The sequence below is a fragment of the Nerophis lumbriciformis genome, linkage group LG25 (assembly GCF_033978685.3).
Source record: "Nerophis lumbriciformis linkage group LG25, RoL_Nlum_v2.1, whole genome shotgun sequence".
Taxonomy (NCBI): domain Eukaryota; kingdom Metazoa; phylum Chordata; class Actinopteri; order Syngnathiformes; family Syngnathidae; genus Nerophis; species Nerophis lumbriciformis.
The window spans coordinates 21140397-21154320 of NC_084572.2; the positions used below are offsets into that span (position 1 = coordinate 21140397).

At 40.0% G+C, this 13924-nt stretch overlaps 1 protein-coding gene across 2 annotated transcripts; it reads right to left on the bottom strand.

Annotated features, from left to right (window-relative positions):
* Positions 1-391: 391 nt before the first annotated feature.
* Positions 392-13758, bottom strand: LOC133621673 (uncharacterized). 2 transcript variants are annotated; one of them, XM_061983928.1, is made up of 4 exons: positions 12990-13758; positions 11262-11350; positions 7352-7436; positions 392-4735 (listed from the first exon to the last, which is right to left on the bottom strand). In XM_061983928.1, the coding sequence occupies exons 1-4, from the start codon at positions 13258-13260 to the stop codon at positions 3684-3686; spliced, it is 1497 nt and encodes a 498-aa protein (XP_061839912.1). In that variant the 5' UTR covers positions 13261-13758; the 3' UTR covers positions 392-3683. The 2 variants fall into 2 exon arrangements, with proteins under 2 accessions (XP_061839912.1, XP_061839911.1); XM_061983927.1 differs by having other exon boundaries at positions 11235-11350.
* Between the last annotated feature and the right edge of the window lie 166 nt (positions 13759-13924).

Sequence of the window (13924 nt, forward strand, 5' to 3'; positions counted from 1 at the left end):
ATAGTAAAGTGTTAGCCAACTATTACACTGCACATTTATGAGCAAACAAAATATACAGTAACTTCATTTTCAGGCCTGTAAAGGTTGCATTTTAAATATGAATTGAAGGAAGCAGAATTTGACTTCCAAATGACAGGGATGGTGGGTATTTTCCAGAATCATGCTAACTGTATATTCACTCATAGATGAGTTTTACATAACTTATATAATTCTAATTACTATGAACCTCATGTCTTGAAATACTCATTATAGAAGGCTTAACATATCTTGAGTTGCATGTTATGAGCCTTTGTTGTATATTAATTTCAACTTGTAAATCGAATTGCTGGAAAAAACAACAACAAATCATTGCACAATATTCTAATTTATTGAATATTGTTTCACCTGTATACATACAATTTATGAAAAATAATTTAACAAATACTTAATTTCCCATAATTATTCATTTAATGGGGGGAATGTGTGCTTACGTTTAGAGTTTAAAAAGTCCCAGAATTATATATTTAATAGAGGGAATGTGTACTTACATTTAGAGTTGAAATTGTTTTAGTATTAAAGACAAAACCTTTGTTTAACATGACAAATGATTTATGATGCGTTTAATTCTACTTCATGTGGTATAAAGATTGATTGATTGATTTCAACATCCATTGAGTGGTGTCAAGTCGATCCAAATCCCAATCCTTCAAATAAATCGAATTGAAATTCCAAATTAGGATTTTTTTCCATAAGCCTAGTAAATAACACAATATTACAATCCCCTAATTTTCATTTGTTACACGCAATTAAGTTGTTTCTAGATTTTGAATTATAGAATGTTGGTCAAATGTATAAAACATGTTTCCATTTGTACTCTATTTGTAAAAGTATATCTAGGAGAGTTGATAAGATAAAAGCTCATCATATGATATAAAGGTTTGAAATATAATTGTAACACAAAACCATGCATGCTCAGTTGTTATTGAGTTAGAGCAGGCCTGGGCAATTATTTTGACTCAGGGGGCAAAATTTAGAGAAACAAATGTGTCTGGGGGCCGGATATAATTGATTTTTAGGAACACTAATACAAAACCTCACAATGTCTGATTGAAAGCTAAAAACGTTATGACACACCGCCTTAAAAAACATGATGGAATTGTAAGTTTTTTTTACTGAGTGAGACACCCAGAATGTACATGAAAATAAAGAATGTGGGATTTACAATATCAACCATGACCGATAAAACACTGAATATTGACAACAAATGAACGCCACACCCCTTCTCGATATTTTACAATAAAGCGAAACGCAACAAACACAGCGAAATATGAACGCGAAGGGTAAAAAAAAATCCCACCTACAATCTGATATATCTGATATGTCACTAGGCCGCTCTGGAAACACTCTGTGGAAACGCTCCCCACCCACAGTGCTTGATGCCTCGTCTGAGCTGCGGTGACTTAGATTACCATAGTAACTAGTACATCATGCAAAAGTGCAGATCGCAACCACTGAAATACTTTTTATAGTTCAAGACTTACGGTAATTTGAAAACATCACTGCACATCATAATGGCAGCTACAGTTTCCCTCTTAAAGATCTAAAAACTTTATTTGGGAATGTCCGGCGGGCCAGATTGAAAAGCTCAACGGGACACCTACGGCCCCCGGGCCTTAATTTGCCCAGGTCTGAGTTAGAGCATTAAATCATAAGTACTATTGATGTGTTTTTTTCCCCAGTGTGAAGTCTTACCCCAGATTTCCACTGGATGCGCAATGGCTGCTTAACGGCGCCGCTACTGAACATCTCCGCCATTCGCCCATCCCCACCGCCGTTCTGATGCGCATTGATGCTGCTCCGCCGTGCAGTGAAGTAGCGTGGACTTCTACGAGATCACGCGAATCCGCACGTAATCACGCGGTGAGGAGTTGTAGTAAATCGAAACAAAAGTATATTTTTCTGTCCTCCCAGAGGAGCTGAAGCAAATGAACTTGGTCCTGCCATTCGGAATAAGTAAAGGCTGCTGAACGGCAACACCGGGGAACGTCTTGAGCTTGGCCGTATCAGTACACGTAGGCGGGCGGGCGTCTGTGATGGCACTGACTTGATCCGTGGAAAATACGACAGTTTTGCCTTGCAGAACGACTAGTTTACTTTTATTATTTGTACCAAGCAATAACTCAACAGTAACATCATCCATGGCAAGCGTTGTGCACACACACAAACAACACTTCTCATTCAACCACTCCACTGCTTCCCCAGCCTCCGTATCAGCTGGTATTTGACAAAGGCCCCGAAATAGCTGTCCATCCTGTAATATTGTATGATTCTTTGTTTTTGGACCTACAAAATCAGCATGTCTTATCCATGTGTGTCAACAATGCGAAATTATTTTTGACAAGTTGACTTCTAGTCCGTCTCCGCCCATTAGGACGTTTCAAAGTGTAAAATATGATTTGCTTAGAACACAGAGTATTTTATTTTGAAAGTAAACAGGATAATTTATTTAGTGTTAGCTAAATTGATCCGCTGTGTTGTGCCTTCTGGCAAATACACACTTAGACAAACTTTATTGATCCACAAGGGAAATTGTTAAAAAAATTTTTAGACTTAGACAAACTTTATTGATCCACAAGGAAAATAAAGATAAGTGATTACAAAAAGCAAGAAAAGTTGAGAATAATACCAAAAAAAGTAAAAAGGAGGAATTCAAAGGAGCTACTGTGATATGCAGTCATTCTTTCAGGCGCATCAAAGGGAAAAAAAAAGAAATATAGAAGTATAAAATATATATAATATATCAAATAAATATAAAATATAGAATCTCTGTGTACATTTAGCACAGTAACGCGATACGCCACCGGCATGGTGTCACCATGCGCAAGTGGTTCTGCAACAGTTGATATCGACACATTGACTTGAATGGAAACGGAAAGAATCCGCCGCCATCATGTTGCCGTTTCGCATCCAGTGGAAATCTGGCGTTGTGTCGACACTGAGCAGAAGTGGAGGTGTTGGTGTGTTACACACACACACAACACAATCGTGGGCACACAGACAGGAGGGAAAGAACGGGGTGAAAGAATATTGCTACACAATTAGAGACCACATGCTGGAAAGGTGGGGAACATGAGTAGCAGGAAACAAAATTTAAGATTGTTTGTTTCAGAATGCTAACATTTGCTAAACGTGAGCAAAAACTGTTACCTGGATACAGCTTTCTCATTACATTTTACATACTCATTCATATTTTGTCGTTATAATTTTTATTTCACTGTAAATAGTTTGAAAAGTACAAAATATTACACACAACTAGATTGTAATCCTTAAACATGTGATTTATATTTTTACACAAAAAAATTTAATTGCATGAATTTGGGTAATAAATTAAGTCAATAAGCAACAACAAAATTTGAGGAGTTGTTTGGGAGTCGAAAGAGACTGATGTTTGTAAGGGAGTCGGGGCAAAAGAACAGACTCTCTTAAAAGAGACAACATTCCTAACACTAATTAATACAGCCTGATATAAAGTGGAATCCTAGACATAAGAACAACTTATTAATCCTTCTGTTACATTTTCAAACAAATATAATTTTATCATTACCAAAAAATGTAGGAACAGTAAAGAAATGAAGTAACCAGAGGACATAATTTAGCTAAAATAACAAGCATCAAAAAAGTGTTTGATTATGATATTCACGCCTCTACAGATGTGTCAAATGTTTGCGTTGATGTGATCTCAGATGATCCAGGCGTTTAAAGCTAAGGCCGCACACGGTACAGCAGTATGGTCTTTCTCCTGTGTGGGTACGCTGGTGCACCTTTAATATATCAGCTCGCGTGAAGCTCTTGTGACATGTGGCGCACTGATGTGGTTTTTCTTGAGTGTGGATTCTTTGGTGCAGCTTCAGGTTCCACAAACGGCTGAATTTGTTCCCGCACACGCCGCAGCAGTACCGTTTGTCGCCGCACTGGCCACACTTGTGTGTCTTCAGGTCAGAGAACGATGAGAAACTTTTACCACAACGGCTGCAATGGTGAAGCTCCTGCCTTGAATGGATCCTCTGGCTGACGTCGAGGTTACAGGCTGGAGTGACTGTTTTTTTGCAGTGCTCACAGGAGCACGGTGGAGCGCTACCTCCGTGTGTTTGCTTGTGTGCAAAATGGGCAGCAGAGTGAGGAAAGGAGAGAGAGCGTTGGTTACAAAAACGGCCCCTCGCTCCTCTCACTGCTCTAAAATGTGCGTTATCACAAGCAGGGAACGCTTTCGAGGACCCATACAGATCTCCTGTGCTAACCAAAGATGTGTCGCCTTGGTCCTGGTAGCTCAATCTTTGGCTTGAACTGCTTGAAGCATGCATGAGGCTCTGGTTCTGAATGTAACCGTCCTCGTTAATCAGCAAACAAGATAATTCTCTTAAATCTATGTCAGCTCTTGAGCCGCCCCCATACATCACTTCACCTGTTTGGAAAGTTTGTTCCTTAGCCTCCTCCGGTGCGTCTCTATCCCCTTCATAGTGACTGGTAAAAGTCATGTCTGCGCCTGGTTGCGAGGATCCTTGTAGTTCCAAACTAGCAACATCATCCATGCTCATGTCTCCATAATTAGTCTTTTTAAAGTCATCCATCATATACCTGCCCTCCAGAGGTGTTTCCAAGTGGACACTTTGAGAAGATTCCAACGTCTGGTCAAAGCTTGCTCCCCAGTTTATGTGTGAGTGTTTACTTGGCCCGGGCAGAACTGACGTCTCTGCTTCTGATAATAATAAACAGGAGAGAAGGAGCAATAAAATATGGTTGCTTGGTTTTGTAAGGCTTTTAAAATTGAGAAAGCAATCCCTCTAAGATTTTGATGTTTTTGTGATTGTTGCAGCCTTAAATGGCTAATTTCACAGCAGCTTCTTCAAAATGTTGCAGCAAAAATTGCAACGGTTTGACGATTTTTCAGCTTGGAATTGTATTAATTTGTTATCAATGTTACAGTGTTCTTTGTACCCTCAAACCGAAAAAGTACCAGAATTCAACAAATTAAAGTAAATAGTAGGGGTGTCCTGATTTTTTTCACTTCTGATACAATACCAATTTAAGTAATGCCCGATACTGATATGGATCCGATAGGATATCAGTACAAAATATAAATCCATGTAGAGCTGAAGGAGAGCTGTCTTCAAATAGTCGGAGATTTGGCGATTCTGATGCGACAAACAACCTCAAAGTGGAATCGTCCGGTATTAATATAATCTCTCCCCTCTGTGAGAGGGAGGCGAGTTAATACCCGCTGAGGCCCCCACATACAGCAGGTGTGATTGGACAATGAATTGATTGCATGCATCCTCATCATGTCTTCTTTAAATATTAGATACAACTTATTGGGTGCATAGCAAGTTTTTAGAGAGTAAGCAGGGTTTTCCCTACATGTAATAATTTGTGGCGCAGAGCCACAGCAATATGAAAGCCACCACATCTTAAAAATGCCACCTTAAGAATCAGGGTATTTTGCATAAACACAAATTGAAGTAATACATTCTACGGGGACAGCGAGGCGAAGTTGGTAGAGTGGCTGTGCCAGCAATCGGAGGGTTGCTGGTTACTAGGGTTCAATCCCCACTTTCTACCATCCTAGTCACGTCTGTTGTGTCCTTGGGCAAGACACTTCACCCCTTGCTCTTGATGGCTGCTGGTTAGCGTCTTGCATGGCAGCTCCCGCCATCAGTGTGTGAATGTGTGTGTGAATGGGTGAATGTGGAAATACTGTCAAAGCGCTTTGAGTACCTTGAAGCGCTATACAAGTATAACCCATTAATCATTTATTATGAATGGATATATTTACCTAATTATTTATACACTTTTGACGAGTGATGCACTGAAAATTCGGCTTCTGTCCCCGTGCGGTCAGGGTATGGCAGCTAGTCCTCCAACTACGTTACACGCACAGCTCCCCTTTGCACTCCAGCCAGTCCGACCCAGCCATTAGAGCCAATCCTTGTCCAGAAGTTACAAATCTGAATTGCTGATTTCCCTTACCCGCCTTGTTCTTCTAAAATGCCACAGGCTGTTTACCTGTGCACCAGAGCAAACCTCACTGTGGTTGAGCCTTTTATTAAGGTGGAAAAAGTTGCAAATTATATCATTGTTTGGTTCACTTTAATAATTGACTGTATTCCTTTTATAATTACCGTGAATTAACTTGGAATATTTGTGTATATCTGCTAGAGCACATACATGTGACGTTACTGACACCTAATGACGAGTCAGTATATACTACTACTACATACTATATCACATCTGTGTTTTTGTCTTTAAAAAAATGTCATACATTCAACTGATCGTCGACGATGAGCAAAAGCTAGCAAATCGGGTTTGACTATGAAAATCCTTAGTCGAAGACAGCCACACATACTTGTTTTATTATGTAGTGTATAATGTTAGAAAAGGTTTGATCACGTGAAATTAGTCGGATAGAGAATAGTAGGTCAGAAAAACATTAACCTATTTATTATCAACCATCTGGAATGAACTTATGTTGTCTTTCAGTTGAAGTGGAGTGCTAATTACGTTTTTTGGCGACACCTATTGTCCACAATAATTAATTGTGTTAATCTCAAGATGCAGTTAATTGTATGATGCAGACATATTTGTTACTGGATATTTTATGTGTAAGTAATATGCAACTATAATTATTTGATACTTGTCCGTATTGACAAATGTGCTGTTTTAGGCCGTAATATTGTTCAATTAGGACACTTATTACGTACAGTATGTCTAGCTTTTGTGCTATTGTGTGCTTAGATGTTGTGTAGCTGCTAGGTCCTAGTAGCCTACAACTTACCATGTTTACCTTTTGTAAACGATTTGACTAAAATACAAGAAAAGACCAACACTGTGTGCTTATTGGAGGACACTTTATTAAACACGCTGCAGGATTTTTTGTATCGGAGATTTTAGATGTAAACCTATATCAACCAATACTGTGTTGTTTTTTATCGCTCCGATATTAAAATTAGATCTGGACACCCCTGCTAAATATCAATTATTAGCACACAACATGTTTGCATGGTTTCAAAAATTAATAGTGATGTGTTACACATGTTTTATCATCACACAGTGAAACGAAACTTGACTTACAAGTATACATTAGATGAAAATAAAAGCCTATCCTCTAAACCTATTGTCAAATTACCATATTATGAAAACAAACACCACCAAAAAAATCCACAAGTTGGAGACATTCTCAGAAGAATAAAATCTAAACTTTGATAAACGTTTGAGCGCCTACTGAGGGACAAATGTATTTGCCAAAATGGATAGAATTGGTTGGATTGGCGTGAACGCAACATCGCAGATTGCTGAAGAGTTTAAAATAGGTACATACCATCTACGTCCTCGGAATCTTTAGCTTCGGGTGTAATGCGAAGGGCTTCCTCCAGCAGCCGATCTAGATTTGGCACGTTTGAAGACTACCAAAAAGCAAAACAAAATAATGTTTCACAAGAAGCGACAGCATAAATTTAGTAATACTGCAATCTTTAGCAAATGGGTCATTCCATCGAATAGGTGCATTGCTTGTTTTAACTCTTTAAAAATAAACTATGTATTTACACTGAAAAAGGTTTTTTTTTTTTCAACTTTTACTCTGTTAATACTTTTACTGAACTAGTCCAAATGTATCGTCATATCATTTTTGTACAAGGTTTCCAAGTTGAAGATGACTCGTTTGAGCAACAGGACTGAAACTAACAGCAGTGAGTTTTTAGTATAGAATGATAAACTACAACATGACTGACGGGGTGAAAACGCAGTTGAAGTGGAGACACAAAGACCACTAACAAAACGGCGCATCCTGAAGACACGGCTTGAAGATGGTCGTAAAACATACTCTATAACCAATTACATGTTTTGTAGACCACAAGGAAGTATTTTAAATGTAGAAAAAGCATAAATGGCACGACCCTTTTAAAGGGGATCTGCACTTTTTGGGGGAATTTTGCCTATTAATCACAATCCTTATGTGAAACAATAACACATTGGTTTTTCTGTCATTACATCATTGCATCTATTGCGCCCATAAAGCCATCAATTGCAGCGCATTAAAGGCCGACTGAAACCCACTACTACCGACCACGCAGTCTGATAGTTTATATATCAATGATTCAATCTTAACATTGCAACACATGCCAATACGGCCGGGTTAGCTTACTAAAGTGCAATTTTAAATTTTGCGCAAAATATCCTGCTGAAAACGTTTCTGTATGATGACGTCAGCGCGTGACGTCACAGATTGTAGAGGACATTTTGGGACAGCATGGTGGCCATCTATTAAGTCGTCTGTTTTCATCGCAAAATTCCACAGTATTCTGGACATCTGTGTTGGTGAATCTTTTGCAATTTGTTCAATGAACAATGGAGACAGCAAAGAAGAAAGCTGTAGGTGGGAAGCGGTGTATTGCGGCCGACTGCAGCAACACAAACACAGCCGGTGTTTCATTGTTTACATTCCCGGAAGATGACAGTCAAGCTTTACCATTGGCCTGTGGAGAACTGGGACAACAGAGACTCTTACCAGGAGGACTTTGAGTTGGATGCGCAGACGCGGTACCGTGATTACGCATGCAGCTGTGGCTTCCAAACATTTGATCGCTTGCCCGTACGTGCGTACCGCTATGTGCATGTCACGTACGTAACTTTGGGGACTTTGGGGAAATATATGTGCTGTATGAACTTTGGGGAGGTGAACGGTACTTTGGGCTGTGGGATTCAGTGTGTTGTGCAGGTGTTTGAGTTGTATTGGCGGGTTATATGGACGGGAGGGGGGAGGTGTTTGTTATGCGGGATTAATTTGTGGCATATTAAATATAAGCCTGGTTGTGTTGTGGCTAATAGAGTATTGTGTTTATTTACTGTTTTAGTCATTCCCAGCTGAATATCAGGTCCCACCCGCCTCTCACAGCATCTTCCCTATCTGAATCGCTCCCACTGCCCTCTAGTCCTTCACTCTCACTTTCCTCATCCACAAATCTTTCATACTCGCTCAAATTAATGGGGAAATCGTCGCTTTCTCGGTCCGAATCGCTCTCGCTGCTGGTGGCCATGATTGTAAACAATGTGCAGATGTGAGGAGCTCCACAACCTGTGACGTCACACTACTCGTCTGCTACTTCCGGTACAGGCAAGGCTTTTTTATCAGCGACCAAAAGTTGCAAACTTTATCGTCGATGTTCTCTACTAAATTCTTCCAGCAAAAATATGGCAATATCGCGAAATGATCAAGTATGACACATAGAATGGACCTGCTATCCCCGTTTAAATAAGAAAATCGCATTTCAGTCGGCCTTTAATTTCACAGACACATTGCAACCTTCGCTTATTTCCTTCAACAACTACTAATCATGGCAAACTTCATGATATACAACGACGACTACTTCGGGACAAATGATGATCAAGAACCTTATATTTTTCAACCTGAATATTAGGGGGATGATCTACGAGTTTTAGAAGCAGAGTGATAAGCAGATCCAGCAAAGAGCACTATTGCTAAGTGATCAACAAGAAATACAATCTTCAAACATAATAAAACAATCACTTACTGTACAATGTCTGCTCTCACTGGGATGCCGATTGATGGGTTATTCATAACTTTCATTTAGATTAAGAATGAATCATAGTCCTCACGCAGGTAAAACAAAAACAAGTGTGTTTTTGTCTCTTCTCGCCATCTTCGGGTCTAAGCTGATGTCAAAGTTGACCAACTTCTCGGTTTATGGCCACAATCTTCTACTAATTCTGATTTATAATCTAAAATGACCTTTAACCAACTCAGAGGCGATGCAGGAGCTCACCGTCTCAACAGCTGCATAAGCTTGTTACCTCTGAGATCACGGCACCGCTAAAAGTAGTTCTTCAGCGTTAAATTTGGTCAATATTCAGGCCACGAGAGGTAAATGGAGTATTGTTGGAGGTCTTTAGAGGGCTTTATGGGAGAATAGATTACTCCCATTTTATTATCCACCTCGTATTTGCCGTATATTACAAATTATATTGCATAAAAAAGATGAACAAATGTCTTACATAGGGATAGTGAATGATAGGCAAAATTCCGAACAAAGTTCAATTCCCCTTTGAGATACTGAGAAATGCAGTTTATTTGCTGTAATGGAGGTGATAATTATTAGCATAGAGGAGTGGGTCCAAACTTTCTATGGAGATACATAATTAGCTGCTAGTTGCATGTCAGCCGGGGAGCTAAAAATAAAAAACAGCGTCAGCCAGAGTGGATTGATGTTTGTGATCGGCAATGAAATGCATTAATCAGGAATGGCGATCAGCTACTTTATCACAACAAGTCTCTGACACTGATCTGTGGCCGATCGATCGGCACATCCCACACCTCAGAGAATATCCTGAAGCCACTAAAGTCTCTCATCAAGAGAACACTAAAAAATATTGACAAAAAGCCCCTAAAGTATCATTATTGTAACATTTTAACTAAGTATAATATTTTCCATCCATCCATCCATTTTCTACCGCGTATTCCCTTTGGGGTCGCGGGGGGCGCTGGAGCCTATCTCAGCTACAATCGGGCGGAAGGCGGGGTACACCCTGGACAAGTCGCCACCTCATCGCAGGGCAGTATAATATTTTGGATTTAGATAATTATCAGATATTCATGGATACTTGCCTCATCTTTAGAGTTCTAAATAAACTTGCTTCCCCTACCTTGATAGATTGTATTAATTTAAAAAAATTGCAGGCAAGTAAACACCAGAGCAGTGACCAGAGGGGACTGCAACATACAAAGGCGCAGGACTAAATTTGGCCAAATGGTGGGGTCTATCAGAGGCATACAGTTATGGAACAGGCTGCCAGCCCATGACAGAAACTGTGACAGCTATTTAACATTTAAAACTGCACTGAAACAGTGGTTTAAAACTAATCAGACATGCACGCACAATTAGATTATTAACTTGTTTTTTTGTTTGTTTTATTTTTTTTGTCCATGGTCTGTGCTTATGGTATGTTTGCAATATGTAATGCCTTGTGATTTATGTATTCTTTTGCATCATGACCTGTTGAATGTATTAACCTGCCTTAGGACAACGGATGAATATGAGCTGTTGTGCTAACTGCGGCATATTTACATTATTGCTCTATCTTGATGAATATGCATTGTCCTAATTCAAATAAATACATAAAATAAAATACATCCCAATTAAAAAGACAACACATTACACAGTTCCCAGGATTTATACAGCAAATACCTGTGACACTTTCATATCGACACAGACCTCCTCTTCCATACGAGAAGGATGTCCAGCAGCATCTTCTTGGCTTTGCATATCTTCTTGCAGTTCACTCTCTTGTTTAAGGTTTTTTTCTACAGAAGAAGAGAGTATAAATAATTAGGATCTATAATTGATTGTTTTATTACACTTTATTAGCCACACATTGGACTATTAGGATAGGGTGTACCCCACCTTCCGCCCTAATGCAGCTGAGATAGGCTCCGGCACCCCCCGCGACCCCGAACGGGACAAGCGGTAGAAAATGGATGGATGGATGGATATACTATAGGACATGTGTTTATCTGTACAGTTATGATTTAATGTTCACATTAGACAAAGCCCAAACGATTAAGCCTAAACTATCCTCCAACATCGACTCATACAAACAAGAGACAGAAGGGGCTGTGAGTTGGTGTGAAGAGAAAAATCTGATTTTAAAATGTAAAAAAAACAAAGGAGATGGTTTTTGATCCCAAATCTGTGGGGGATCACAGCCCAATCATTATCCATGGGGAGAGAATGGAGCAGGTGTCCTCCTACAGGTAATAAGGTATTTGTTTTGATTCCCAGTTAACTTGGGCCAACCAAGTTGACTCTGTTTGCTCCCGTATTAACCAGTGCCTGCACTTTCTAAGGAGGCTCAGGGTCCACGGTGTGGCAAGTAATATCATGATGTTGTTTTATAAGGCAAACATTGAATCTGTCATCCGTTATGGCATCTCCATATGGTTTGGAAATCTGTCTGTCAAACTCAAAACCCAACTTCAAAAACGTATCAATAATTGGAATGCAGCCCCCTTATTCCCTTCAAGAAATATTCGACAAGACTGTGAGGAAACAGGGTCTTAAAATCACCCATTACCCACACCACATACTTCATAGTGAAATTGTGTTGATGCCAAATGGTAAACGGCAGAGAACAGCAACATACAAACTCAACAGGTATAGATTTTCCTTTGTCCCACTGGCAATCAAAGCACTTAACAACAGAAAACCACTGTAATAACCTGATGCAATAATAAGGAGTGCAATATTGGGATAGTGCAATACAGGGGGAGTGGATTGTGTGATCTCATAACAAACTGATATACCTGCACACTGTTCACTGTTGTCACTGTATTGTCGGATGAACTGTATGTATGTATGTATGGATGGATGTATGGATGGATGTGCAACGTTTATTGTCTCCTTGGAGACAATAAAGCTAATTTTCCATCCATCCAACCATCCATTTGCTACCGCTTGTCCCTTTTTGGGGTGGCGGGGGGTGCTGGAGCCTATCTCAGCTGTACTCGGCAGAAGGCAGCGTACACCCTGGACAAGTCGCCACCTCATCGCAGGGCCAACACAGATAGACAGACAACGTTCACACACACATTCACACACGAGGGCCAATTTACTGTTGCCAATCAACCTAGCCCCAGGTGCGTGTTTTTGGAGGTGGGAGGAAGCCGGAGTACCCGGAGGGAACCCACGCAGTCACGGGGAGAACATGCAAACTCCACACAGAAAGATCCCGAGCCCGGGATTGAACTCACGACCTTCGTATTGTGAGGCACATGCACTAACCCCTGTTGCACCGTGCTGCCCATAAAAGCTAATTATCCATCCATCCATTTTCAACCGCTTGTCCCTTTTGGGGTAGCGGGGGGGGGGGGGGGCTATCTCATTATTATTATTATTATTATGAACAAGAAACACAAAATATAAGGTAATGAGGGTATGTATTACCTATCTGCATCACTTTTGGCTTCTCTTTGTTGGGCACTTGCAGTGCACTGAAGTCTGCACATTTCAGTCCTCTGTCGCCCTGTGGCTCTTTGCGTTTGCTCTCCGACCACTTTAGTCTCCTCTTTAGGCGCTCGACCTGCTCCCTGCACCGTGCGACCTCCTCCACGAAACTGTCCTGCACAAGCCTGGTGATCTCATACATAGCGGCTTTGAATACCGTCTCCATCACACCGGAAAGCTGCGACTGGAAGGTTACGAGTGGGTCGGCCATGATCCCCTTTGCAGTTCTCAAAAGTGATGAAACGACTGGCCCTTTACACCTGTCAGCTCTTTTGTTTGTCCTGGGTGGCTTAATTATATCAATGCAGCATAACTTAGCATCGACTGCTAAGCCTCTCCTTCACCTGGCAGCGAGGTTTCGATGACCAACATTTACAGTGACTTTTGCTCCTTATGCCTAAGACGACATTACTCCAAGCCATGAAACACAACTACAATATATCTACAAATAAATAACATGTACTTAATTTTGTGAAGCAAACGAATTTCATCTTGGTTCCGTCATCCATCGCCCCGCCGACATTTTGACTACGGCGAGTATTTTGGGACAAAATAAAAAAATAGCGTATTTGTTTTTGTACGGTTTTGTGTTACGTACGCAGAGGACATGATATACTTTAAAATAAATAAAAACACAATATCACTTGCACGTAGTTTGTGCTGCAAATAAGTATATTTGTAAAATTTGTATTTAAAAAAAAATAAAAAAAATTATTGAACAACAAACATACATGTATAATGCACACAAAAGTCAAGGCACTTTCAACATCAGCGAAACATGTCAATGAAATAAAACAAAAACAAATACAGATAGAGTATTAAATAATAATAATAATAAAAAAATATGAAAAAACACCTAAAAGGGCTACCTAAAT

What these genes read in the sequence shown, in the direction of transcription:
- LOC133621673 (XM_061983927.1), bottom strand. Translation starts at nt 13,260, where the DNA reads ATGGCCGACCCACTCGTAACCTTCCAGTCGCAGCTTTCCGGTGTGATG. An exon ending in GCCAAAAGTGATGCAGATAG is followed by an intron (nt 11,351 to 12,989) that starts GTAATACATACC and finishes CTTCTTCTGTAG; the next exon opens with AAAAAAACCTTAAACAAGAG. An exon ending in AGATTCCGAGGACGTAGATG is followed by an intron (nt 4,736 to 7,351) that starts GTATGTACCTAT and finishes TATTATTATCAG; the next exon opens with AAGCAGAGACGTCAGTTCTG.